The sequence below is a fragment of the Physeter macrocephalus genome, unplaced genomic scaffold (assembly GCF_002837175.3).
Source record: "Physeter macrocephalus isolate SW-GA unplaced genomic scaffold, ASM283717v5 random_13, whole genome shotgun sequence".
NCBI lineage: Eukaryota > Metazoa > Chordata > Mammalia > Artiodactyla > Physeteridae > Physeter > Physeter macrocephalus.
In genome coordinates this window covers 39460-67125 of record NW_021145299.1, presented here as the reverse complement: position 1 = coordinate 67125, position 27666 = coordinate 39460, and the positions used below count along the sequence as shown (strand labels likewise).

Sequence of the window (27666 nt, the reverse complement as noted above, 5' to 3'; positions counted from 1 at the left end):
GGATCCTCCCGGACCGGGGCACGAACCCGTGTCCCCTGCATCGGCAGGCGGACACCCAACCACTGCGCCACCAGGGAAGCCCTATACGTCTTGTTTTAATAGACATTTCTGTGCTCACTGGGGAGGGCGAGGGTCTCCAGATCTCCTAGCTTTTGGATTTCTGTTGTGAAATGCTAGTAAATGTCTGAAATCTGGCAGAGATAGGGAAATACGCCCTCAAGTGGTAATAACTAGAGTTGGCTGAAGTTTATACTTGGGCACTAAAGCTGTTCACATTGCAGTTCAAAAAAATCGATGTGGTGGGTTGTAAGCAGCCTTAAAATAATAATGAAATTGAGGGGCTTCCCTGGTGGTCCAGCGGTTAAGACTCCACGCTCCCAATGCAGGGGCCCGGGTTCGATCCCTGGTCAGGGAACTAGATGGTGCATGCCGCAACTAAAAAAAGAAAGATCTTGCATGTCACAACTAAGACCTGGCAGAGCCAAATAAATAAATAAGTAACTTAAATAATAGTGATGATAATGAAATTGAATAGAAATGAAAAGGAAGAAAATCAGTGTATTACAGAAAGGAAAGGAGAGAGTTAAAAGACTTAAAAATTAGAAAAGAGAAAGGCTGGGCTTCCCTGGTGGCGCAGTGGTTGAGAGTCCGCCTGCTGATCCAGGGGACACGGGTTCGTGCCCCGGTCCGGGAAGATCCCACGTGCCGCGCAGCGGCTGGGCCCGTGAGCCATGGCCGCTGAGCCTGTGCGTCCGGAGCCTGTGCTCCGCAACGGGAGAGACCACAACAGTGAGAGGCCCGCGTAAAAAAAAAAGAAAAGAGAAAGGCAGAGAAGAAGGCAGAGGAGGGTGAGAGAGAGGTGTGTGTGTTTGGTCACAATGCAAAATGCATTTCCTACTGTGGGTTGTGATCAAAAATGTCTAGAAGCTAAGGACCTAAACATCTCCGATTTGCCCTCTCCCCTTCAGAGTGAAGCAGTATTTCTTTCGTCTACTCTTCCCTTATCAAAATCTCACCAGCTGCTCTGAGCAATTTGCAAAATATTGAGCATTTAAGACACCAGACAGGAAATCTCACCACCTGGAGATGTAAACCACTAGGGCAATATCATGCATTTCCTTCCAGGCTTTTTTCTAAGTTAGAAACTTTTATGCAGACCTTTATATGTAACTTTTGTACATAGTTTAGCACACATTGTAGACAGCAACTCCGGGTCCTGCTTTTTTTTTTTTTTAACTAAATATCATAAATCCTTTCTAAGTCATTCAAAAACTCCAGAACTTACTTTTTCTTCAAAAAATAAATTATAAAGCTACTACAAGGTCACTGGGGGGAAAACATAGCAGGTTCTCAAATGAAAAGTCCCTCAATGCTACCCCAGAGGGACTGAAACAATGATAATTAAAAATGTATCATTCAACACCTATATGTGGAATCTCAAATATGACACAGATGAACTTATGAAACAGAAACAGACTCACAGACATAGAGAACAAACGTGGTTGCTATGCGGGGCTGGGGGGAGGGATAGATTGGGAGTTTGGGATTAGCAGATGCCAACTATTATAGACAGGTTGGGAAAACAAGGTCCTACTGTGTAGCACAGGGAACTATATTCAATATCCTGTGATAAACCATAATGGAAAAGAATATGAAAAAGAATATATATATGTATAACTGAATCACTTTGCTGAAAAGCAGAAATTAACAACATTGTAAATCAACTATACTTCCATAAAATAAATTTTAAAAAAAGTATCGTTCAAAATTCACAAAGCTATTAAGTGTAAAATAAATTTAAATAAACTTCAAATGATTTTTTGTAAGTTTGTAGCATTTATATTTCTGAAGTTATTACAACTTAAAAGACATCATATATTTTATATATACATATATATGCAACCAGCCTTCGCTGTCTATAAGAGCATTTTTTTGTTGATAAAAAATATTCTAAATCTAAGCTGTTCAATATGCAAGCCACTAGCCACATGTGATTACTGAGCATTTGCAATATGAATAGAATGAGTGAAAAATTGAATTTTAAATGTTATTCAATTTAAATAACCACATGTAACCAATGGCTGTGTTATTGGACAATGTAGTCTGTAATACCTAAAAAGATAAGCCACAACTATATCATAAAATAAGCTTTAAAAAATGCATTAAACAACAAGGACCTACTGTATAGCACAGGGAACTGTATTCAATATCCTGTGATAAACCATAATGGAAAAGAATATGAAAAAGAAATATATATGTAAAAAAATGCAGTCGTCCTATAGATTGTCCATAAACATTTGAATAAATGTTCATAAATAATAATAAATGGGTCATGCTGTGCCTCTTGTTCTGCACTTTGCTTTGTCCACATACAAATTCAACAGAGGGTAGAATAGTTTGGAAGACACATTGGCAGATGATAACAGGGTGACAGCAATTGCTTCTGCAGAGGGAAACTGGGTGCGTGTGTCCGGGGAGAAGAGTGAGGGAAAGATTCATCTTTCACAATTTACTTTGTACTTTTAGAATTTTGTAGCATATGCATGAAATCCCTATTCAGAAGTCATCGCAAATTTAAAGATTAAAAAATGAAACGTGTCTGGCACTGTTTTCATTTCCGGATTGGCTGACTTACCTCATGTTTATTACGTGCTTGCAGAGTGGTCCACGATCAAGCTATGGCAGGATTTACCCATCTGCCTATAAGTGGACATTTTGGTGTATCTAATTCTCCATTCATTCATTTGGTCAGTTATTCAACAAGGACAAACTGAGCACCTACTATGTGACAGTCACCAGAAGCCCTGGAGAACAAAGGCAACGAAAATTCCTGCCCTCATTTGAGTGGGGAAGAGGAAACAAAGGATAAATAAGAAAGCATGAAACGGGAGGGGGCAGGGGGAGTTTGGAATTAACATACTCACACTACATAAAATAGGTAAATGACAAGGTCCTACAGTATAGCACAGGCAACTATACTCAGTATCTTGTAATAACATAATGGAAAAGAATCTGAAAAAGAATATATATACATATATATGTATAACTGAATCACTTTGCTGTACACCTGAAGCTAACACAACATTGTAAATCAACTATACTTCAATTTTTTTAAAAATTGGAAAAAAATCAAAAGAATAATATTTTGTGACCTGTGTAGAAGTTTGTCGGGAGCACAGATTTGATGTTCTGAATGCAATGCTTAAAAAGTCTTTACTAGGGAATTCCCTGGTTGTCCAGTGGTTAGGACTCTGCGCTTCCACTGCCATGGGAACTAAGATGACACAAGCTGCATGGTGTGGCCAAAAAAAAAAAAAAAAAAGGTCTTTACTAGACTCATAAGTGAAAAAAACAAAACTCGTTTTCTTCTAGTACATTTATGGTTTCATTCCCCAAACCCACCTAAATTTTATCTTTACACATCAGAAATTTACTTTGGCATACAGTAGGTGGTAGAGATCCAACTTTTTTTTTTTCAGATGGTTGCACACTTGCCCTAACACGAAATCACTGAATATTCTGTATAGTCCCCATGGGTTTTATTATTTATTTATTTATTTATTGTGATAGGTAAGAAGTGCATTTATTTAGAGAGAACCACACTCTGTGGAGTTAGAGCGCTGGGAAATTTTAGACCAAGACTTAACTAAGGAAGGAGGCATAAGACACCTATCCGTGCCAAGGTCTGGAGTTTGAAATCTCCCAACAAGGTGCAAGTCAGTTAGAGTGTATGGACAGCTGTCAGGGTTGGTTTGGGACACCGGGTTGTTGCCACCACTGCCCAGAAGGGGGCCGGGTACCAAATAGGTGCTCATTAAGTGTGAAGTGACTGTAAAAAGGACTCAAAGCTTCCTTCTTTAAAGGTGGGTGATTAAGAACGCTGGAGCCAGACTGCCCAGGTTCAATTCCCACCTCTGCCTCTCATTTTCTGCGAAACCTGGAGCAACTAATGCCTCAGCTTCCCCATCTGCAAAATGGGAATAGTAACCGAACCATCCTTAGAGTGTTAGCACAATGCCAGGCACATGGCAATTGCGCTGTTAGATTTTGCTTTACAAGAATTTATAAAACAATAAATTAGTATTCAGTTATTGACGTGCACTGACCAACGCAGTAGATACTAGCCCCATGTGGCTATTTATATTTAAATCGAATAAAATTAAAGTTAGGGCCTTTCTCACCTTCTGGGATGGCCCACACTCTGTCTGTGGAGTATGTTTCTCTCTAAATAAATCCACTTCTTACCTAAAAAAAAAAGAAAAAGTTAAAATTTCAGGTCCTCAGTCGCACGCACCCCAGTTCCAGTGCCAGTGGCTACTGTGTTGGACAGCGCAGATACAGAACATTTCATCACAGCGGAAACTACTATTGGACAGCGCTGTTACAGACAAGCAGCAGAAGGCCTTTTTATTTTTTTAATTTAATTTAATTTTTTCACGAAACCACTGTCTGGGGATGAAATGGCCCATAGAGGAAAACAACGTTCATTAAACTGCACAAAACTCTTAGGTAGGGCCCGCCCCTCACAAAGATGGCGGCGCCGCAGAGCATGCATGCTCCCAAGACTTTCCGGTCTCCAGTCCTGCAAAAAGATGGCCGCGGCCACAACCCGTTTAAACCCTGAGCGGACACAGCCACGCTGTCCCCAAACCCCACGTGGTCGCACACCCCGCAGAAACGAGACCGCCTCCCGAGAACTCTCGCGATAACAAGGCTGGCCACTCTTTCCCAACGTGACCTAGCGCGCTGGCGCGCAATGATGGCCTAAGAATCTCGCGAGATAGTGTCTGTCGCTTCCCTCCCCTCTGCAATGAACGTCATGGTAGCGTCCGTGCGGTCTCCGAATCGCGTGCTTGGGTAGGGCAGTCCGTCAATCAGAGTCTCGCCAAGGCTCCGCCTCAAACCGTGTTACCCTGCCTCTCTTTCGTCACTTCCTCTCTAGCTTCTGTGCAATCGATAAGGAAACCCGGACGCCGCCGCCGCTTTCCTTTTTTCAGGCGGCCGGGAAGATGGCGGACATTCAGGTTCGGGCTCGGGGCTGACGCGGACCTAGCGGGGCCCGGGCTTCAGGGGCGTGTCCTGGAGAGCGGGAGTCCGCGCCCCAGTTTGGGGGTTAATTCTGGGCGTCCTCGATTTCCCAGGGAAATTCGGGCAGAGGGCGCGTGTCTTGGCGTTAATCTCGATTGGCGCCTCCTAAATCTTAGGAGCTCCGCAGGCTCAAGCTTTTTAGGAGTTATCTTTTTAAAACCCAAGATTTACAGAGTGTTTTTCTGGAGGCCTTAGGCTGTAGGGTTAATCCTGTGAGAACTGAGTCCTAAGGGCTACTCCAGGGAGCACATCGTTTTGGTGTTTAATTTTGGAGCCATATGTAATTAATAAGGAGTGTCTCCTGGGTGGGTATTTTTGTGTTTTGGAGAATAATTCTTGCTGAAGGGTGTCCAGGGTGTTAGAGGGATGATTCTGTATCTCTGGGTTTTAAGGGGTGAATTCTGCAGGCGGTGGAAAGTGCTTTAGACCGTAAATACCGACGTAACCCCGGGTTTAGAGTTGAGTCTGGGTTAGAGGTAAATTTGGGTGAGTGCAGCGTTTGGGGAGCTAAATACCGCAGAGGATGGGATCTGGGGGGTTTGTGAAGCTTTCCAGACCAGGTTGCTGCCTGCTGCAAGCTTACCAGCTTCTTCCTCCTCATCCCTGTAGACTGAGCGTGCGTACCAAAAGCAACCGACCATCTTTCAAAATAAGAAGAGGGTCCTGCTTGGAGAAACTGGCAAGGAGAAGCTCCCGCGATACTACAAGAACATTGGTTTGGGCTTCAAGACACCGAAGGAGGTATGGGGATCCTCAGAAGAAAGGAGATCCCTGTTTCCCTGCACGTGTGCACAAACTGAGTTGCCGTATTCACATCTGAGTGGCTGTTGCTGGGGCTGCTGGGAATTGTAGTTTTTATGTCTGCAGGGAGGCCACACCCCTTGTTCTTTTCAGGAGCTACCATTCAGGGCTTGCTAATCCTCCTCATCCCTTTAGGCCATCGAGGGCACCTACATTGACAAGAAATGCCCTTTTACTGGTAATGTCTCCATCCGAGGGCGAATCCTGTCTGGTAAGTGAGGACCTCTGGGGGCTTCGGTTCAAATTCCCGGGTCTGGGGGAGGAGGGGCTGGGGACACTGAGACTCCGGGGCCCTGGGTGAGGAAGGGGTTGGCAGTCTCCTGGTTATAGGGGGAACTGGCAGATGATGTCTGTTATTTTCACGATGGTCTTCAGATGCCCACCCCGGGCACTGCTGAGAAAGCAGTTGGCACAACTGATGCCAGCAGCAGGGCTTCTTGGGAACCCTGCTCAGCGGCCCCCGATTCCCAGCATGCCCTGGGCTGCCCATGGCTGCCTTCCCTATGGGGCCTGACCCGGGATCTGCCCCTTCCCCCCAGGTGTGGTGACCAAGATGAAGATGCAGAGGACCATTGTCATCCGCCGAGACTACCTGCACTACATCCGAAAGTACAACCGCTTCGAGAAGCGCCACAAGAACATGTCTGTGCACCTTTCCCCCTGCTTCAGGTGAGCCCGGTGGCCCCAGGTAGCCCCGGTGAGCCACCCTCCCAGGCAAAGAGGAGGGGGTGGGCTGCACAAGAGTCTGGGTGACTTGGGACGTGCCTTGGCCGTTAACAGGACGCCCTGGCTGCCATGTGAAGGTAGTCAGCTCTTGGGGGCGGGGGCAGTTAGTGAGGGGACCCTGTATCACCATCTTTGGGAGCCTCCCGTTCTCTGCAAAATGGAGGTGCTAGTTGGAGGTCTTCTGTCCTGGAAGGGTTGGAGCATCCACTGTATGGCATCGAGCTTGGCGCCTGTCATAGTTATTGCTCAATAAATGACGACGGGGTGACGTGTAGCGCAGTGCAGATGGAACCGGAAGCAGTAGCTTGGTTGGGGTTCGGAGGAGCCAAAGGTGACGGGCCTCCGCCTGGAGACAGTGAGCAAGGCGCCTTTAGGGCCTCCGTGGGGCAGAGTCCCTTTGACGTGGCGCTGCTCGCCCCCACAGGGACGTCCAGATCGGTGACATTGTCACGGTGGGCGAGTGCCGCCCTCTGAGCAAGACGGTGCGCTTCAACGTGCTCAAGGTCACCAAGGCTGCCGGCACCAAGAAGCAGTTCCAGAAGTTCTGAGAGCAGACCCCTGCCCGCCGCCCCAAACAGAATAAAAGTTATTTTCCCAACCACGGGCCAGGTTCCCTATCCATGCCCTTATCAGAGGGAGGGGGTGTCCCTGGGAATTAAGTGGGGTTGATGTGGAAGATGGGGCTGTTTTTCATCCTCTGGGGGCGTAAGGATGGGGACCAAATCCTGCTTCCTGCCCTCGTCTCTGGGTGAAGACAACCTGTACCAAGATGCTGCCCCTCTCTGGTCTTTTGGTCCTCGTCAGCTGTTGGCGTCGGAGTACCTAAGGCCTTCTACTTGGTGTTGAGCTCCCCCTGCAAGTCTCTGGGGAGGAAGTGAGTGAGGGTGGAGGTTCCTGGGTTCTCTAGACTCTGGGCCCTTTCTGGCCTCCGAGGGGAGGGTAAGGAAGAAGTAGTGGCCCTCTGGGCTTTGCTGGGGGTCGGCGTGTGTTGGGTGGGCTTGAGGAGCACACGGCTGTGTGGTTCGGAACCGTGAGGGTCTTGACTTCAACCCGGGACTGTCTACCCCGAGAGGGAAGGAGTGGGGCAGGGAGGCAAGGCACCCGCCTTCCCCCCGCATGCTCCACCGCCCCCTCCTAAGTGGACACCATGCCCATTTGCAGATGAGCAAACTCATCTGAGAGGGCAAGCTCTCTGCCTGGGGTCCCAAGGAGTAGCTGAGCTCCACGTGTCAGGTTATGGACACTTTCTTTGCCTAAGAATGCAAGTAAGGAAATTGGCCTTGAAGATAAGTCGCTTAGTAAGGCCAGCCAGCAGTGCGGGGCTGCAGGCTCCTCAGAAATGGATAGAAAGTCCGTGGAGGTGGGACTGATCTGGGACAGACCAAGTGGGGTGGCCTTGAGTGAGGAGAGAAATTGGAGATGGGGAGAAAGGAGGCAGAGCCAGGCAAATGAAGGGGAAGAGATTTCTGACAGGGCCGGACACGGTGACCTTGACTGTCCGGGAAAAAACCTGGGAGACGGAGAGAGCTTAACAGTTGGTAATGGCAGGAAGGCTTTCTGTTAGAAGCAGAGAAAAATGGGGAAAGGAAGAGGGAACTTGAGTGTCAGATACAGAGATCAGGAGAGAGATTTGGGACAGAGCCCTCAGCTGAACACCGAACAGGGACGGAGACCACAGCCCAGGGACAGACTCAGATTCCAGAGGCAGAGATGGGCCTGGAGAACAAGACAGAGGCACGCGTGGGGTGGGTGGCAGGTGCAGATGGAATAAGAAACAGCACAGAGAGGGACCCAGGGACTTCGGGATCTGAAGCAGAGACCCTCACCAGAGCCACAGCCGGGCAGAGATGGAGGCACAGACAGAAGGGAGGTGCCGGAGTCGCCCTGCTGCCTTCACCCCTGGGGGCCTGGCGCCGCTGGGGTCCCCAGGTCCCTGACCCCCATACCTGTACCAGGGACTGAGGCACACACTGGTACAAGGGTTGGGAGACAGGGCCGTGAGGAGAGAGGAGCCGCCGCTGCTGCCTCCCAGGACTTGGTCTCTGGACCAGCCCAGGGGCTCCTTTTTACCCAGTCCCGGCGAGGGCGGGGGTTCCTGCCAGAGGAAGCGGGGCCGCGTCAAAGAGGGCAGGAAGGGGCAGGGACGGGTCAGAGGGGGGCACCGCCCTGAGGTTCAGCCTGCTCGCCTGCCCCACCCAGTGCTGGAGGGATAGAGACCCTGAGGAGGGGGACTGGGACCCAGAGGGGGGTGGGGACAGAGCTGTGGAGAGGGAACAGAGACCCAGCGGGGGATCTGAGGCCACTCCGGGAGCCCACACCCACAGGTGTTTCCGTTTGGGGTGGGGCCACCGTGTTTACAAAAACAACAGCCCGGCTCCCCTGCTTCCTCCGCGTGCGGTGGGTTCATGGGCGTCTCCTCGGCACCCCGTCGTCAGGCTACCTAGTGTCGGGTGCAGCCCGTGTGCCTGGTGGGTCAGCTCACAAACTCCAAGGAGAAGGCTCCCAGGGCTGTACCAGTTCTCTGGCCTGATGAGTGGGAGAGGACTTTACCTGTCCTTAGAGAACTGTGACAGCTAGAGATTCGACTCCTAGGCCCAGGTCACGGCCTCAGAGCTTCCCCTCTGCCTACCCGCCTGCCCCCATCCTCACTGCCTGCACCCCTGACTTGCTCCCTCCTCTGAGCCTTTGCACTGGCTGTGCCCTCTGTCCCGAGGAACCTCTAAGCCCAGGCTTCCACCTGGCTCCCTCCCTCATCCCTTAATCTCTAATTCTCACCGACGACCTCTTTCCACTTGGAGAACCTCCAACCCTCCCAATCTCCCTTCCCTGCTTGAATGTCTTACGTAGACAGGAAAACCTGTTTATGGCATATTTGTTGTACAAATCCTGTGTGATATTGCACGTTTATTTGTTTACCTGTTGACCCCTGAATACAAACTCCAAGAAGACACAGAATCTCTGCAGCCCCAGCGCCTGGAACAAATTGTAGGTGCTTCAAGCATGTTTAGTTGAGTGAATTTATTTATTTATTTGTTTGTTTATTTTTGGCTGCACCATTCCCTGACCAGGGACCGAACCCAGGCCCTTGACAGTGAGAGCGCGGAGTCCTAGCCACTGGACCACCAAGGAATTCCCGGAGTGGGTCCATTTAAAGTTAAATCCTCACATTCTCACAGGCCAGGCTTGACCCCTAGTGTTACCCGAAAACTGGGTTCACCTCTTGGTGGGTGTCCAGCCGAAAGACACAACCGAGCCAAACATCAGGAGAACGAAGGATTTATTACCTGCAGCAAGTCAGGAGAACACCGGGGATCCTTCCCAAAGCAGTGTCTCCCCAACAGCAAAATAGGGGAAGTTTTAAGCTAAGGGGCCATGCATATTCATGAGGGGGCTGGAGCAGAGAATTCAGCACAGAACTGGGGCAAAGGTCGCCAGAGTCCAAGCTTTAGTTGATTGAAGTCTGGAGGGTCAACATTTTCCTGTCCTTCCCCTGGCTGGGGGCCTTAGTTCCTGAAGAGCTCAAAAACTGTATCCGACTGTTCTGTACATCCCTTGAGGAGGAATTAGGACTCTGTTTCATTGTTGAACTATTGTTTCTTGACTGCTTTTCCTTTTCCCTTTGTCCCCTAACTTCCCTTAAGATCAAGGATTACTGAGACCTGTTCAAGCGCAGGCATTGCAACCAGGCTTAGATCACAAAATGGCTTCTCTTATGTCAAGAAAGCCATTCCTGGTTCTTTTTTTCCGGGGACCCCCCTAACCTATCTCTTTACACTGGGTCTCAAGGCATGGAGTAACCGGAAGCAGTGAACATGCTCAGAAACCTCCAGATGTAAGCATTAAGCCTGCAGGCTCTGTTCCAGATTCTAGCCCTGCTGTCATTAGCTGCGTGATCTTGGGACCTTGGGCTTGCTTGACTCCCCCGAGAACCACAGAGCTTCGGTTTCCTAATCTGTAAAATCTTGCCTCCCTGCCCCATTGGGAGGATGAAATATGCTCACCTGTGTTGTTGGCGGTAGAACTAGTTCCAGTAAGTGATACTTCTTAGGGAAGTGATTATGTCGCATTCCTGAGCCTATTGTTAGAACAAAGCCCAGTGATGTCTTGGTGTAGCAGGCCCTGAGTCCCCTTGGACAGGCCCAAGGACAAGAGTCTTTGGCAGGTGGCCCCAGAGGTATTAAATGGTTGTGGAACCCTGGGTCTACTATAGCAAATCCTAGTGGTTTGTCATGGGATCTCGAGACTATTTTAGCATGCTTCTGGACTATTCTATCGCATGCCTCTTATAAGAGGCCCCGGTGGCCATTTTGCAGGGAAATTAGCTCCAAGCTCAGTTTCATAGCAGGGTCCTGGCTTATGATGACAGCGGGTGTCAGGCCTGTTACATGAAAACAGGGCAGATATTGGTTATATCATAATGTATCATGGCCTCACATCTGTCACAGCAGACCACAGGAACGTTCTACTGTAGCCAGACCGGCGAACGTCATTGCGGCCCCCTGCGGTATTACAGCAGGACGTAGTAATAATGGATTATAGTGGGACCTCAGGGTCTTGTAGCAGGTTCTGTTGGTAGTTGCAATACCCAGGTTATATGAGAGCCGGCGCGCGGGTATTATGTGTGGAGCGGGTACCAGGATTCATTTAACTGGCCCTGAGGTCTGTGAGTGGAGTCTAGGACAGGGGATCGGAGCAGGCTCGCACGTTTGAGCAGCCCTGCTGCTATATTTTAACACTGCCCTGAGCCCATCATGGGAAAACCCTGGGGTCTCACATTATAGGAAGTCCCAGCTCCCAGACACACGGATCGTTTCAGGGGTGAATACAGATTCTGCTAGAACATTCTAACAGAATACCAAGGCTGTTCTAGAAAAGTTTTAGGGACATATTAAACCAGCCCAGGGTCATTCATTATTGGCTTCATTCATTCTGCTGATGTTTCCTGTGTTGGCCCCTGGGGATGCAAGAGTGAGCACGACAGATCCAGGGCCTGGTGTCTGCGGGCCTGCGGTCAAGTGCACCCCTGGGGACCTTAGCAGCGTCCTGAGGTGGGGGGGCAGGATGGGGAACAGGTTATTACTATGCTCTACTATGTGCCTTGTGCCAAAGCTTTGAGTCATTAAAGCCTCTCTCCCGAAGCAGGTACGATTATTATCCCATTTCACAGATAAAGAAACTGAGGCTCAGAGAAGCCCACCTGGAAGAGGCAGGATTTGGTTTTGAACTCAGGTGTGATTGCTTCCTGGGGTCAGTAGGGGGCGCTGCAGTGCAGGTGCAGAGAGGAGGGGCGGATGTTGAGGTGGTGCTTCAGGGAGAAAGCTCAGAGCTGCCAGGGGCAGTCCCCAGGGACCAAGGCGGCTTCATGGGTGAGCGCTCCACGCTGTCCAAGCAGTTGTTCCGAAGGGACCCGCGCTTGGTTCGTTTTGAAGTCGGAACGAAGGGCCCCACGTTTTCATTGAGCACTGGGCCCTGCACATTAGTAATTGTCCTGGTGGGGCTTTCTATTGCTTTATGATGGGCCCCTGAGGACATGATAGTAGGCTCCCAGGGGATCTAAAGGACACAGACAGAGGGACTTCCCTGGTGGTCCAGTGGTTAGCGCTCGGCGCTTTCACTGTCGTGGCCCGGGTTCAATTCCTGGTCAGGGAACTAAGATCCTTCAAGCTGCGCGGTGCGCGCCACACCCCCCAGAAGAAGAAAAGCGGGGAGGCATAGGCAGGGATCATTAGAGCATAGGACCCTGGGGATAAGACAGGAGACAGCCAACAGATGCTGTAAATGGTCCCTGAAGACACAGCAGGACCCCAGGATACTTAGCAGGGATTCCCAGTGGGTATTAAGGGACCTTGAGGGCTTTTTTTTCTGTAGCAGGAAGGAGGGACATTATGGGGAATGTTCAGGCCGACCTCTGAGAGGCCTCATGGCTAAACCCTGAGGCCATTCTAACAGGAGGGAGAGATCAGAAGAGGACTTTACAGCAGGGGCCCGGGAGGGCCCCCTCCATGACCTTGACCGTGGTAGGCTGGATAACGATCCCTCAAAGATGTCTGTGCCCTCATCCTCCGAAACCTGTGATTATGTGACCTTGTATAATAAAAGGGACTTTGCAGATGTGATTAAATTCAGGATGCAGAGATGATCTCGGATAATCCAGGTGGGACCAATGTCATCACAAGGGTCCTTATAAGAGGGAGGCGGAGGATCAGAGTCAGAGAGTTGTAAGGAGGAGCACAGAAGTCAGAGAGAGAAGGTGCCGGCTTTGAAGATGGAGGAAGGGGCCATAAGCCAAGGAATGCAGGTGGCCTCTAGCAGCTGGAAAAGGCAAAGAAATGGATTCTTCCCTGGAGCCTCCAGGAGGAATAGTCTTGCGGACCCATTTTAGATGTCTGACCTCCAGAACTGTAAGAATATGTTTGTGTTATTTTGAGCCACTAAGTCTGTGGTGATTGGTTACAGCAGCCATAGGACACTAATACAACATTCTAGACCCATTGTGGATGGCCACTGATGCAGGAGCCCAGGGCACATGGATAAAAGCCTGTGGGAATTTTCCTAGAGCTCCATAGAACACAGAATAGCAGGCCCTTGGTATGTTTTAGCAGGACCCTAAAGACTTCCTGGTGGGAATTCCCTGGCGGTCCGGTGGTTAGGACTCCAAGCTTCCACTGCAGGGGGCATGGGTTCAATCCCTGGTCGGGGAACTAAGATCTGGCATGCTGCACAGCGTGGTCCCAAAAAACACACTTCATGGTAAGGCTAGAGGCATTCTAATAGGGTCCTGGCAGGGCCCCTAATGCTTAGGACACCCCAAGTTCATTTTGGTGACCCTCAAGGCCACATGAGGGAAGACTGGACATATTTTAGCAGGATCCAGGGGAACTTCTGAGCACACAGGGGGAGTATTGCAGGATCCTGGGGACATGTTAACAGGAACTAAAGGACTTTTTGGCAGGACGGGTAGATTAGGGGTCCTGAGAAGTGTTGGAGTGACACCAATGGGACATTGTAGTAGGACTGAGGACACCTAGAGGAACTACCCAGGGACGGGTAAAGCAGGAGCTGCAGAGGGATGTGAGCATTATAGATGGATCTGGGACCACTGGGAAGGCCCCGAGGGGCAATGTACTTGGGTCCTGGGAGCATAGTGGCAGGAACCCAAGGGCTTGTCATCAGGGCTCTGGTGGCATTATTTTAGGGTCCTAGGCAATAGAGGAGACTCCTACGGGCTGTGTGAGCCATTAGAGTAGGACTCAGGGTATCAAAAGGGGATACACAGAGCGTGTAGCAGGACCTGAGGGCCCTTTTTTTTTTTTATTTTTAAATTTTTATTTTATTTATTTTAAATTTTATTTATTTATTTATTTACTTTTGGCTGCGTTGGGTCTTCGTTGCTGCGCACAGGCTTTCTGTAGTTGTGGTGAGCAGGGGCTACTCTCACTGCAGTGGCTTCTCTTGTTGCAGAGCACGGGCTCAGTAGTTGTGGCTCACGGGCTCTCGAGCGCAGGCTCAGCAGCTGTGGCGCACGGGCTTAGTTGCTCCGCGGCACGTGGGATCTTCCCGGATCAGGGATGGAACCCGTGTCCCCTGCACTGGCAGGCGGATTCTTAACCACTGCGCCACCAGGGAAGTCCCTGTTTCTATTTTTCTGTCTTGTCTGTCTATTTGTCTACCTGCCTACCTACCTATTTGTCCATCTGTTTTGTCCGTCTGTCTCTATTTTTCTATCATCCATCTGTCCGTCGGTCTGTCTGCCTGCCTGCCTGCCTGCCTACCAACCTATCTGCCTATTTTTCTATCTATCATCTATCTACCTACTTACCTACCTACCTATCTATCCATCTGTCTGTGTCTGTCTGTCTGTCTTCCATGGGGAGGTTCTGGACGGGGCAGGGCCTGGTGAGAGACAGTAATAGAGGGAACCCAGGAGTGGGCCTGGGGAGCCCCGCTCAGCTTTCGGACAGAACCTGAAGGATTCGCTCAGGCTTAGCAGTGGGGGGCGAGCCTGGGGCTGAGGGCACTTTGTGGCAGTCCCAGAGTGGGTCACAGCAGTTGTTCTGCGAGGGCTCGGGACTGATTTAGCACGATTCAGGGATGGCGTGGCCACCTCCGTGGGATGTTGGTGTAGCCTCCCGAAGACTCTGTCACTGGCTCTCAGGATACTAGCTGGCACCCAAGGAGCTTGGGGGTGGGAGCCTGAGATTTTCAGAGACCCAGGGGCATGGTAGTGGCCTCGGGTGGTGGTCCAGGAGAACTCCAGGGACACCAGCATTAAAATTAGTTATGTCCATCAACAGAGGAATGGTTAAAGAAGATGTGGTACATATATACAATGGAATATTACACAGCCATTAAAAAGAATGAAATAATGCCAAATGCAGCAACATAGATGGACCTAGAGATAGTCATACTGAGTGAAGTAAGTCAGACAGAGAAAGAGAAATATGGTATGATATCTCTTACAGGCAGAATCTAAAAATAAATGATACAAGTGAACTTATTTACAAAACAGAAATAGACTTAGGTTACCAGGGGGGAAGGGTTGGGGGCGGGGGGAAGGGACAGTTAGGGAGTGTGGGATTGAAACGTACACACTGCTTTATTTAAATGGATAACCAGGGACTTCCCTGGTGGCGAAGTAGTTAAGAATCCGCCTGCCAATGCAGGGGACACGGGTTCAATCCCTGGTCCGGGAAGATCTCACATGCCGCGGAGCAACTAAGCCCATGCGCCACAACTACTGAAGCCTGTGCACCTAGAGCCCATGCTCTGTAACGAGAGAAGCCAGTGAAGTGAGAAGCCCACGCACCATGAGTAAGAGTAGCTCCCACTCGAAGCAACTAGAGAAAGCCTGTGCACAGCAACAAAGAACCAAAGCAGCCATAAGTAAATAAATAAATAAATAAATTAATTAATTTAAAAAATGGATAACCAACAAGGACCTACCGTAAAACACAGGGAACTCTGCTCAATATTATGTAACAACCTAAATGGAAAAAGAATTTGAAAAAGAATAGACACGTATATGTATAACTGAATCATTTTGCTGTACACCTGAAACTACCACAACATTGTTAATCAACTCTACTTCAATATAAAATAAAAAGCTAGGGACTTCCCTGGTGGTCCAGTGGGTAAGACTCGGCGCTCCCAATGCAGGGGGCCAGGGTTTGATCCCTGGTCGGGGAACTAGATCCCACATGCCTCAACCAAGACCCGGTGCAGCCTAAATAAATATAAATAAATAAAAGTTAAAAATCAAATCACAAAGCTAAACAAAACAAACTAGTTATTACAGCAGAGCTGTGCAGGGTGTGATGGGCAGGGCGCTGGCATGGCTGTGGGATCTTGAGGCCATGAATGGGCCAACAGGCCTCAGAGTGGGACTAGAGGAACATCACGTTAGGGCTCAGAGAGCATTTAGATGAGTTCTGGGGCATCGTTTTTTGTTTGTTGGTTTTGGGTTTTGGGTTTTTTTTTTGGCCATGCCCCACACCATGTGGGATCCTAGTTCCCCGAACAGGGATCAAACCCGTGCCCCCTGCATTGGAAGCGCAGAGTCTTAACCACTGGACCGCCCCAGGGAAGTCCCTGGGGCATCTTGAGGTAGGACATAAGTGGGACCCCAATGTGATGGTTTTTAAGCTTCAAGGAAAAGTATACCAGGCTCCTGGGGGACAATTGTCACAGACATTGACCACTTTCTATCAGGGTCCAAGGCACATCAGAGTAGGGTCCTGAGGGCCTTTAAAATGAGAGCCATGGGGCTGGAGACATAGCTGGATCCCAAGGGACATAGAGGGGACGGCTGGGCATGGCAAGTTCCCAAAGGTATTTTAGGACTCATGGGACGTGAAAGCGGGATCCTTCAGCATCAGGGTGGATCTTAGTGGATATTCTAGCAGGACCCAGGGAGAGTAATGAAATGAACAGAGGTCCCTCACTTAGTTGAACATAGATTTACCATCTGTCATCGTTAAACACATGTGTCAACTTGGCTGGGCCACAGTGCCCGGATGTTTGGTCCAACATTACTCTGGATGTTTCTGTGAGGGTGTTTGGGATGAGATTTACACAGAAATCAGCAGACTCTGAGTAAAGCCGACCCCCCTTCAAAATGTGGGTGGGCCTCATCCAATCAGTTGAAGGTGGAAAACTCACCTCCCCCCCCACAAGCAAAGGGGAACTCTGAGAGCAGACTGCCTTTGGATTTCATCTGCAAGATGAACTCTTCTTGGTTTTCCAGACTGCCTGCCTTTAGACTTGAAATGTAACTCCTTCCAGAGTCCCCAGCCTGCCGGCTATCCCTATCAGATTTTGAACTCACCAAGTCTCCACAATCACGTGCGCCAATTCCTTACACCATGTCTCTTTATATATATATATATATATATCTCCTGTTGATTCTGTTCCTCCAGAAAACCCTGACTAATACATCATATGACCTAGCAAGTCCACTCCTGGGTATATCCCCAAAGAATTGAATACAGCTATGCAAAAACAAAACAAAACAAAAAACTTGTACACAAATGTTCACAGCAGCATTATTCACAATAGCCAAAAAGTGGAAACAACCTAAATGCCCATCAGTTGATGAATGAATAAATGAAATGTGGCCAGTCCCTACAACAGAATACTATCCACCAGATGAATTGGGAGATTTGGATTGACATATATACACTAATATATATAAAATAGATAGCTAATAAGAACCTGCTGTATAAAAAATAAAGTCAAATTCAAAAAAAAAAAAAAAGAATACTATCCACCCATAAGAAGGAACGAAGTCCTGATACAGGCTACCATGTGGATAAATCTTGAAAACAATATGCTGGGAAATTCCCTGGCTGTCCAGTGGTTAGGGCTCCGTGCTTTCACTGAGATATTCCACAAGCCCTGCAACGCGACCAAAAACAAACAAACAAACAAAAACAGTATGCTAAATGAAAGGAGCCAGACACAAAATGCCACAATATTGTAGGATTCCATTAATCTGAAACGTCCAGGATAGGCAAAATCCATAGGGAGAGAAAGTAAATTTGTGGTTGCCAGGGGCTGGGGGGAGCAGGGGCCCCTTAACGTCTCTGGGGTCCCCTTTGGGGTGATGAAAAAGTTCTGGAACTAGATAGTGGTGATGGTTGCACAACATTGTGAATGCACTAAACGTAACCAATAGTAACTCCTTTGTTTTGTGCACTTTACCACAGTAAAACAAATGAATGGGAGCATTATAGCAGGAGTGTGGGCTGCCGGTGGGTGGTTGGGGGGCGCCCCGAAGCATGATATAGTATACTGGGTCTGTGCGCTATTAAGGTCATATCAGAAGATATTAAAGAACTGCAGGCGCACTTTAAGGGGCCCCTTGGGGGAGGGGTTGGAAGGAGGAAGTGTGGACATATCTGGAGGACTTTTATCACAGCAGGAGCTAGTGACAGGCGTTGGGGGTGGTGGGGACAGACAAGGACGTAAGAAGGGGACGCACACAGACCTCCCAGTTTGGGACTCCGATAATGTTGATTCCCAACTTCGTCATGAATTTGCTGGGTGGCTGACACCCTCAAGATAAGAAAATAAGGGAGCAACAGAGAGAGAGAGAGAGCGAGAGAGAGAGAAAAGACAAAAGTTTCTAGAGAGGCAGAGACCGATACTCAGACAGGCTGGGCCCAGGGCCCGGGGTGTGCCCTGCAGCTGGGGGCGGGGTTGGATATTCCTGGAGTCTAGGAGCCGTCTCCGGACAGGATGTGAGAGAGGAACTGGGGTCTCTAGTCACGGGAGCCAGCTGGGGCCGCAGGAGGGAAGGGATCGTGGCTGCCGTGAGCAGAGCTGGGGCCCAAGACCGAGGGTGGAGAGGGCCGGGCGCCCGGACTCCAGGGTCTCGGGGAGGAGGGAGCCGGGGAGCCGGACTTTGGGGTTTGCGGGAGGAGGGGCGCGGAGGATGGGGGGGCCCGGGACCCGCGGGTCTGAGGGAGGAGGAGGAGGCGGGGCCGAACTCCGAGCAAGGAATCTCAGCCTATCCAGGCTCTGTAACTAATTAACCAGCTCGGATCCAATTAAGGGGTGAAAGTTCATCGAGGAGGAGGGCCTTGTCATCCTCCGGGCTCGAACTCCTCCACCCGCAGTCGCAGGCGCGCGGGGTGGCCGAGGGGAACCGAGCGGGAGCTGGCGGGGGGAGGGAGGGAGGGGCGGGGCGGGGGTTCGGAGGAGTCACGCGCCCCCTCCCGCCCCAGGTCTCCCATTCAGGATGCGGGTCCGCCGGCCTCAGCCCTGGGGGCTCGGTCTGCTGCTCGTCCTCCTGCCTGGGACGTGGAGTGCAGGTGAGGGGGCTCCGGGGGGCGCCGGGGCTGCCACGGACGAGGGAGGTGCCGCCCGCCGGGAAAAGGGAAAAGGAAGCGAAATCCGAGGTCCCACTCGAGCCGGGCACTTCCTTCTTTGCCTCATTTCACTTCGTTTCTCACGATCTCCTCCCTCTGGCGGTGTGTCTGGGAAACACCTGTCCCCTCCTTTCTGGGTCTCTGTCCCTCTCTCTGGGTCTGGCCCTCCTCTCAGGTTCCGGCCCCTCTATCTGCGGTGGGGTCTCTTCTCTCTCGGGGTGTCTGGCCTGCTCGCATCTAGGTACCCCGGCCCATCTGCTCTCTTCACCTGTGTCTCCGGCAGAGAGCCATCGCTCCCTCCTGTACCACTTCACCGCCGTGTCCGCCCCCGCCTCGGGGACTCCTGCCTTCTGGGTGTCGGGCTGGCTGGGGCCACAGCAGTACCTGAGCTACAATAACCTGCGGGCTGAGGCTGAGCCCTACGGCGCTTGGGTCTGGGAAAGCCAGGTGTCCTGGTATTGGGAGAAAGAGACCACAGACCTGAGGAACAAGGAGAAGCTCTTCCTCGAAGCTCTCCAAGTTTTAGGGGAAGGAGGTGAGACTGGAACTCCTGAGTCTGAGGATGGACGGTGCTGGGGCCTGGATCCTGGGTCTGAGGGTGGAGGGGACCAAGGCCCCTGCTCCTGGGCCCTGCTCATCTGTGTTTGGGCACCCCAGGTCCCTACACCCTGCAGGGCCTGTTGGGCTGCGAGCTGGGCCCTGACAATGTCTCGGTGCCTGTGGCCAAGTTTGCCCTGAATGGCGAGGAGTTCATGATGTTTGACCCCAAGATGGGCACCTGGGATGGGGACTGGCCTGAGTCCCAGACCATCAGTATCAAGTGGACGCAGCAGCCCGAGGCAGTCAACAAGGAGAAGACCTTCCTGCTCTACTCCTGCCCCCACCGGCTGCTGGGGCATCTGGAGAGGGGCCGAGGCAACCTGGAGTGGAAGGGTGAGCGACCCCGCTGAGAGTCCTGACGCCCACGGACCCTTCATCTCCACAGCCCTGCCCGAGGCCTCATCCTCTTCCCCAGCCTCCAGGCTTCCAGTCTACCCCACTTTCCTGTAATCATGTCCCAGAGGGTCTTTCTCCACCCCAAGCTGCCCCTGCCCCTCTCCTGCACGAGGCCCTCCTGTGGCTCCTAGAGCCCTTGGGACACAGCTCAGGCCCCTCAGCCGGGCACTGAGACCCCACGTGGCGTGGCCTCTGTCTCTCTCCTCGGCCTCACATTTCTCCGTCTGCTCCACTCGGCCAGACAGAATCACCCGGAGCCCCTTAAGCTCACACCAGGCCTCCCATTTCTTCACCTTTGCCATTTGCACTGGTGCCAGATGCCACCGGTGTCAGGTGCCACTCTGGCCCATGAGGCTTTCACTTGCCTTTTCTGGACGCCCACGAGATCTTGTGTGACCTCTGTTACACACAGCGTATGTCACTCTGAGCTATAATTACACACACGGCTGGGGAATTTAAGGGCTGCAGTTACAGCTCTTCTGTCCTCAGCCTCCCCCACAGTGCAATTCCTACTTCCATCTCTGCCCTCAATTTAGACAGTCCTCCTCCACCTAGCAGTCAGAAGAATGTTTTAAAAACATAAATGAACTCCCATCCCACCAGTGCTTAAAACTGTCCCATAGATCCCCACTAGTCTTAGACTAAAATCCAGACTCTGTTCCAAGGCCTGCAAGCTGCTCATGTCTGGCTGCCTTCCACCACTGTAATTTCACGATGCCCCCGACGACAGTGGCCTTCTCCCTTTCCCCCAATATGTCAGGTTCTTTCCTTCCTCAGGGCCTTTGCACCTGCTGTTCCCTCTGCTTTTGATTCTCTTCCTTGGGATCCAACCATGACTGGGTCCTTCTGCTTGGGGTTTGACCTTGGATGTCAGCTCTTCAGCAGGGCCCTCCCTGACCACCCTGGCTAAGGCGTGCCATCCCACCCCCGTTATTATCTCTCATGCCACTGTTTTGTCCATTCATTCATTATAGCATCTTTCTTTTTTTGTTTTGTTTTGTTTTGCTTTTTATTGAGGTGTGACTGACTTACCTAAAGTACATGGCTCAATTAATTTTTTAACTTTTTTAAAAAAAAATTATTTATTTATTTGGCTGTGCTGGGTCTTAGTTGCAGCACGCGGGATCTTTAGTTGTGGCATGCGGGATCTAGTTCCCTGACCAGGGATCGAACCCAGGCCCCCTGCATTGGGAGCGTGGAGTCTTAACCACTGGACCACCAGGGAATTCCCCTCAATTAATTAATTTTTTTTTTTTGGCCATGCTGCGCGACCTGTGGGATCCTATTTCCCCAACCAGGTATCGAACCCATGCTGGATGGCAAAGGAAGTCCCTCTCTTCTTTTGTTTCTTTTTTTTTTTTTGTCTCTCTCTTCTAGTCCACTGATCTATTGGACTGAAATTCAGCCAATACCTCACTCTCTTGATTAATGTAGCTTTATAGAAAGTTTTGATATCTAGCAGTTAAGTTCTTCAGTTTTATTGCCTTGGTCATTCCATGTCATTTGCATCTCTATATACATTTCTGCTTGTCAATTTCTGCCAAAAATTCTGTTGGGATTTCAATAGTGATTGAATTGTATCTATAGATTAGTTTGGGGAGAATTGCCATCTTAACAACATTAAGTTTTCGAATCCATGAATACAGTATATCCCTGTACTTGTTTAGATATCCTTTAATTTCTCTCAGTAATATTTTGTAGTTTTCAGTGTAAAGGTCTTACACCCCTTTGGTTAGATTTTTTTCCCTAAGTATTAGACATTTTTTGATGCTTCTGTAAATGGTAATTCTAAAAATTTCATTTTCTGGGCTTCCCTGGTGGCGCAGTGGTTGAGAGTCCGCCGCCGCTGAGCCTGCGCGTCCAGAGCCTGTGCTGCGCAACGGGAGAGGCCGCGACAGTGAGAGGCCCACGTACCGCCAAAAAAAAAAAAAAAAAATTCATTTTCTTATAGTTTGCAGTTAGTTTATAGAAATACTATTGAGTTTTATATATTTTCCTTGTATTCAGAAACTTTGCTGAATTCACTTACTGCTATTAATTTTTCCTAGATTCTTTCAGATCATGTCATATTTGACATGTTTTATTTATTTTCTTTTCTAGTTTTAGTAACTTTTATTTCTTTTTCTTATCTTAGAATCCCCAGTACAATGTTGAATAGAGTGGTGATAAGGAACATCTTGTAATCTCAGACTCACAGGGAAAGCATTCAGCGTTTTACTATTAAGTATTATGTTAGTTATAGATTTTTTTGTTGATGCCATTTGACGAATTAAGGAAGTTTCCTCCAACTCCTAGTTTGCTAAGAGTTTTTTTTTCTTTCAATTAAAAAAAAAATCTATTTATTTATTTGTTTTTACTTTTGGCTGTTTTGGGTCTTTGTTGCTGTGCGCGGGCTTTCTCTAGTTGCAGTGAGCGGAGGCTACTCTTCGTTGTGGTGCATGGGCTTCTCATTGCGGTGGCTTCTCTTGTTGCAGACGATGGTCTCTAGGCACACAGGCTTCTGTAGTTGTGGCTCACGGGCTCTAGAGCACAGGCTCGGTAGTTGTGGCGCAAGGGCTCAGTTGCTCCGTGGCATGTGGGATCTTCCCGGGCCAGGGATCGAACCTGTGTCCCTTCATTGGCAGGCGGATTCTTAACCACTGTGCCATCAGGGAAGCCCTCAATATTTTTTTCTTTAATAGATCTTTATTGGAGTATAATTGCTTCACAACACTGTGTTAGTTCCTGTTGCACAACAAAGTGAATCAGCCATATGCATACACATGTCCCCATAACCCCTCCCTCTTAGCCTCCCTCCACCCTCCCTATCCCACCCCTCGAGGTCATCGCAAAGCACTGAGCGGAGCCGATCTCCCTGTGCTATGTTGCTGCTTCCCACCAGCCAACTATTTTACATTCGGTAGTGTATATACGTCAATGCTACTCTCACTTTGCCCCAGTTTCCCCCTCCCACCCCGTGTCCTCAAGTTCATTCTCTATGTCTACCTCTTTATTCCTGCCCTGCAATTAGGTTCATCACTACCATTTTTTTTTTAGATTCCATATATATGTGTTAGCATACGGTATTTGTTTTTCTCTTTCTGACTTACTTCACTCTGTATGACAGACTCTAGGTCCATCCGCCTCACTACAGATAACTCAATTTCGTTTCTTTTTATGGCTGAGTAATATTCCATTGTATATATGTGCCGCATCTTCTTTATCCATTCATCTGTCGATGGACATTTAGGTTGCTTACATGTCCTGCCTATTGTAAGTAGTGCTGCAGTGAACATTGTGGTACATTGTCTCTTTTTGAATTATGGTTATTTTCAGGGTATATGCCCAGTAGTGGGATTGCTGGGTCATATGGTAGATCTATTTTTAGTGTTTTAAGGAGCCTCCATACTGTTTTCCCTAGTGGTTGTATCAATTTACATTCCCACCAACAGTGCAGGAGGGTTCCCTTTTCACCACACCCTTTCTAGCATTTATTGTTTCCAGATTTTTTGATAATGGCCATTCTGACTGGGCGTGAGGTGATACCTCGCTGTAGTTTTGATTTGCATTTCTCGAATGATTAGTGATGTTGAGCAGCTTTTCATGTGCCTCTTGGCCATCTGTATGTCTTCCTTGGTGAAATGTCTATTTAGGTCTTCTGCCCATTTTCTAGGAGTTTATTTGTTTTATTTTTTTATTTTGAATGGTGCTGTATTTTATCAAGTGACCATTTGCTTTTTCCCTTTTATTCTAACGTAGTGAGTTATATTAGCTGATTTTCAAATGTTAAACCAACCTTGAATTCCTGGAATAAACTTCACTTGATCATAATGTGTTATCCTTTATATCAGTTGCTTGATTCTATTTTCTAATATTTTTAGAGACTTTGAGTGTATTTACATGAGTGATTTTGGCCTTAAATTCCCTTTCTTGTTATGTCCTTGTGAGATTTTGTTATTAAGGTACACTGGCTTCATAAAATGTGCTGGGAATGGTTTCTTCTTTTTCTGTTCCCTGGAAAAATTTGTGTAAGAGTGGTATATTTCTTCCTCAGTTGTTTTAGAGAGTTCATTAATTATGTCATCCAGACCTGGATTTTTTTTTTTTTTTAAAGAACGTTGTTCTATTTATTTATTTATTTTTAAAATATTTATTTTATTTATTTATTTGGTTGTGCTGGGTCTTAGTTGGGAAGGACTCTTAGTTGTGGCATACATATGGGATCGAGTTTCCCGACCAGGGATCAAACCCGGGCCCCCTGCATTGGGAGCGCAGAGTCTCAACCACTGCGCCACCAGGGAAGGCCTTGGACCTGGAACTTTATTTGTAGAAAAGTTTTAAATTATGGATTAAAAATTTTAAATAGTTACAGGATTACTACTCAATTGTAAACTTCTTTTTGTGTCAGTTTGAGAAGATTGTGTCTCTCAGGAATTTGTCCAGGTCGTTTAAATTTCAAATGCGCTGGCATGAAATTTTTCATATCCTCTTACTATCTTTTTTTTTTTTTTTTTGGCTGTGTTGGGTTTTCGTTGCTGCACACGGGCTTTCTCCTGTTGTAGCAAGCGAGGGCTACTCTTCGTTGTGGTGCCCGGGCTTCTCATTGCGGTGGCTTCTCTTGTTGCAGAGCATGGGCTCTAGGTGCGCGGGCTTCAGTAGTTGCAACACGTGGGCTCAGTAGTTGTGGCTCACGGGCTCTAGAACGCGGGCTCAGTAGTTGTGGCGCACGGGCTTAGTTGCCCCATGGCATGCGGGATCTTCCCGGACCAGGGATCAAACCCGTGTCCCCTGCATTGGCAGGTGGATGCTTAACCACTGAGCCACCAGGGAAGTCCCTCTCTTACTGTCTTTTGAATGACTGTTGGGTCTGTCTTATTTTCCCTCATCACACTTTCATAAACTCTTTCCCTTTTATTTACATGTACACAAATATTCGTCTCTCTCCCCTCATTAGAACACAAGCTCCATGAGTACAGGGACTTTTGTCTGTCTTGTTCACTGCTGTATCCCCAGTGCCTAGAAGAGGGCCGGGCACATCACATGGTAGATGCTCAGTATGTGTCATTGTAGGAAGGACTGGGTGAGAGATGGATACCCTCATGGGGGACAGGTTGGGTCTCCGTACCCCTGGGAAGGCCCTTCCCCCTTTACCATTATATTCTCTAGGCTCAGGAAGTCACAGGGCACGTGGTGGGGCCTGCTGGGTAGCGTGGAAGGAATGGAGTCCTCTCTATGTCCCTCTCCAACCCTGGGCCTGGCCTTGGGGGTTCATGGGCCTGGGACTTAGGCCTGTCTGCCTCTTTGTCTGCAGAGCCACCCTCCATGCGCCTGAAGGCCCGACCGGGCAGCCCTGGCTTTTCTGTGCTCACCTGTAGTGCCTTCTCCTTCTACCCACCCGAGCTGCAGCTGCGATTCGTACGGAACGGGATGGCAGCTGGCTCTGGTGAGGGTGACATTGGCCCCAACGGTGATGGCTCCTTCCACGCCTGGTCATCACTAACAGTCAAGAGTGGCGACGAGCATCACTACTGCTGCGTGGTGCAGCACGCAGGGCTGGCCCAGCCCCTCACTGTGGAGCTGGGTGAGCTCCCGCTGGGGAACGTTGCTCCCTACTTCTGGCTGCCTTTTCTCCCTCTACGGCAGCAATCCTTCCTGAGTCTGACCACCTTCCACTCCACTGCAGCTCGTTCTCCTTGAGTCTGACTGCTTTCTGCCCCACCACTGCCAGTTCTTCCAAAGCCTGACAGCCTTTGGTCCTGTGTTGCTTGCCTCCCCAAGTCTGAGTGCCTTTCATCCTGCTGCTGCTGGCCTCATTGAGTCGGGCCCCCCGCTAACCACTATGGAAAGTCCTCCCTAAGTCTGACCACCTTCCGCCCTGCTGCTGCCAAGTCCTCTATGAGTCTGATGTTCTACTGCTCTGTGCCTACCCCTCCTCTCTACCCCACCCGCCACCCACCCTGCTGCTACAGGTCTCTTGACCAGAGTGACTGAGACCCCTCTTGCTATGGCTGGTTCTTACATACAACCTGGGGGCTTTCTAGACCTAGAACATCATGTGAGTGGCCTTTCCACTCCCCCAAAACTTGGTGCTGGGATCTCTGAGCTTGGGAGGGACTGAGAACCCCCAGTCCCCTGTCCTGACTCAGATGTGCTGGCGGGTCCGTTAAATATATCACAACATTCTCTGGCTGCAGAATCACCAGCCAAGTCCTCGGTGCCAGTGGTTGGAATCGTCATCGCCTTCTTACTGCTCATGACAGTGGCTGCAGGAGGAGCTCTTCTGTGGAGGAGGATGAGGAAGGGGCTGCCAGGTGTGGGACAGGAAGAGGGAAGTGCCTCAGAGAGAGGGACAGAGATCCCCCAAAAGAGGGAGACACATTCCTGGGGGGACAGAGGTCTAGACAGACAGGGACAGAGACCCAGAGAGTGGTGGGGACAGAAAACTGGAGGGGTGAAACAGAGACTCAGAGCATATAGAAACCCACAGGGTAGGACAGAGACTGACACACACATACACACACACACACACACACACACACACACACACACACACACACACACACGTGGGGGAGGGGAAGTCAGAGACCCAGAGGATTTCAAAGATTCTAATGATCTCTCCCCCTTCCCTCTTTCCTCAGCCCCTTGGATCTCTTTCCGTGGGGACGATGTAGGGGCCCTCCTACCCACTCCTGGTCTGTCCAAGGAAGCTGAACACACACACACACACACACACACACAAACACACACACACACACACACGTGGGGGAGGGGAAGTCAGAGACCCAGAGGATTTCAAAGATTCTAATGATCTCTCCCCCTTCCCTCTTTCCTCAGCCCCTTGGATCTCTTTCCGTGGGGACGATGTAGGGGCCCTCCTACCCACTCCTGGTCTGTCCAAGGAAGCTGAATCTTAGGATATAAATGCATTCGCAGCGACTGCTGATCGTCCCCCATCCTGGCTGCTACCAGCTAATGTAGTCAGGTCCTTTTCATGCTGTGAGACCTCCTGGAATCCTGGTATTTCTGAGCCTCCAGAAGGAGCCCGATGTCTTCCCTCTGGATTTCTCCTCCTGTGGCCTGCCTCAGTTTCCCCTCCTGATATATATGGCTCTCTTCCACCTCCACGTATAACACGGGTTTGGGCCCAAATCATTGTGTTCTCATCGTTTCAACTTTTTAGGAAATTGTGGGGGGGAATAAATGGTGTAAGCCTTGGGCTTCAAATCTCTCCTGAGGCTAACTTGTTGCCATGGTGGAATCTACCAATTTTATATACCAAGTCATATATTTTTAATTAATAAATTTCACAAATATTTACTGGATGTTTGTGCCCGGCATTTTGAGGAATTCTTGGCTGGAGTCTGACCTGACTCCTTGGTGGAGCGGAAGAGTCATTCCCACCTTGAGGGAAAGGAAAGCCTCCTCAGGCTTCTAGGTTCCCTTCCTAAAACTTGAGGACAAAGGGAAAGAGATAAAAATACACCTCCCGTGAGGCTTTGGAGCTAGAACAACTGCAGGTGGTCGGGCACGGCGCCCCTACGCCTGCCGGGAGTTGTAGTTCTCCTGGCCGTGTCACTCTGGTGTTGCCCACCCCGCCTGCCCTGGGAAGGGGCGGGGCGAACCTCAAGGGGCTGCGCTTTCCTTTGTGGACGTGGCGAGGGACGCCCTTGGCCCGCCCAGCTCTCATCGGCCCCGCCCCATGAGGCCC

The 27666-nt window shown here is 49.6% G+C and overlaps 2 protein-coding genes, 1 non-coding gene and 1 pseudogene across 3 annotated transcripts; all 4 read left to right on the top strand.

The window, feature by feature from the left end:
* The first annotated feature begins 4739 nt into the window (after positions 1-4739).
* On the top strand, positions 4740-7213 carry RPS11 (ribosomal protein S11). Its single transcript, XM_007112430.4, has 5 exons — positions 4740-5024; positions 5698-5829; positions 6025-6100; positions 6429-6558; positions 7040-7213. The coding sequence occupies exons 1-5, from the start codon at positions 5010-5012 to the stop codon at positions 7161-7163; spliced, it is 477 nt and encodes a 158-aa protein (XP_007112492.1). The 5' UTR covers positions 4740-5009; the 3' UTR covers positions 7164-7213.
* On the top strand, positions 6228-6317 carry LOC112067336 (small nucleolar RNA SNORD35). Its single transcript, XR_002893212.1, has one exon. It is a non-coding gene; the product is annotated as a small nucleolar RNA SNORD35 (small nucleolar RNA).
* A 113-nt stretch (positions 7214-7326) lies between the features above and the next one.
* Positions 7327-11239, top strand: LOC129391785 (collagen alpha-1(I) chain-like; annotated as a pseudogene).
* A 6854-nt stretch (positions 11240-18093) lies between these two features.
* On the top strand, positions 18094-27280 carry FCGRT (Fc gamma receptor and transporter). Its single transcript, XM_055082095.1, has 7 exons — positions 18094-18425; positions 18840-18926; positions 19267-19518; positions 19641-19916; positions 25270-25539; positions 26153-26269; positions 26793-27280. Exons 2-7 carry the CDS (start codon positions 18854-18856, stop codon positions 26870-26872), a joined length of 1068 nt encoding a protein of 355 aa, XP_054938070.1. The 5' UTR covers positions 18094-18425; positions 18840-18853; the 3' UTR covers positions 26873-27280.
* The last annotated feature ends 386 nt before the right edge of the window (positions 27281-27666 follow it).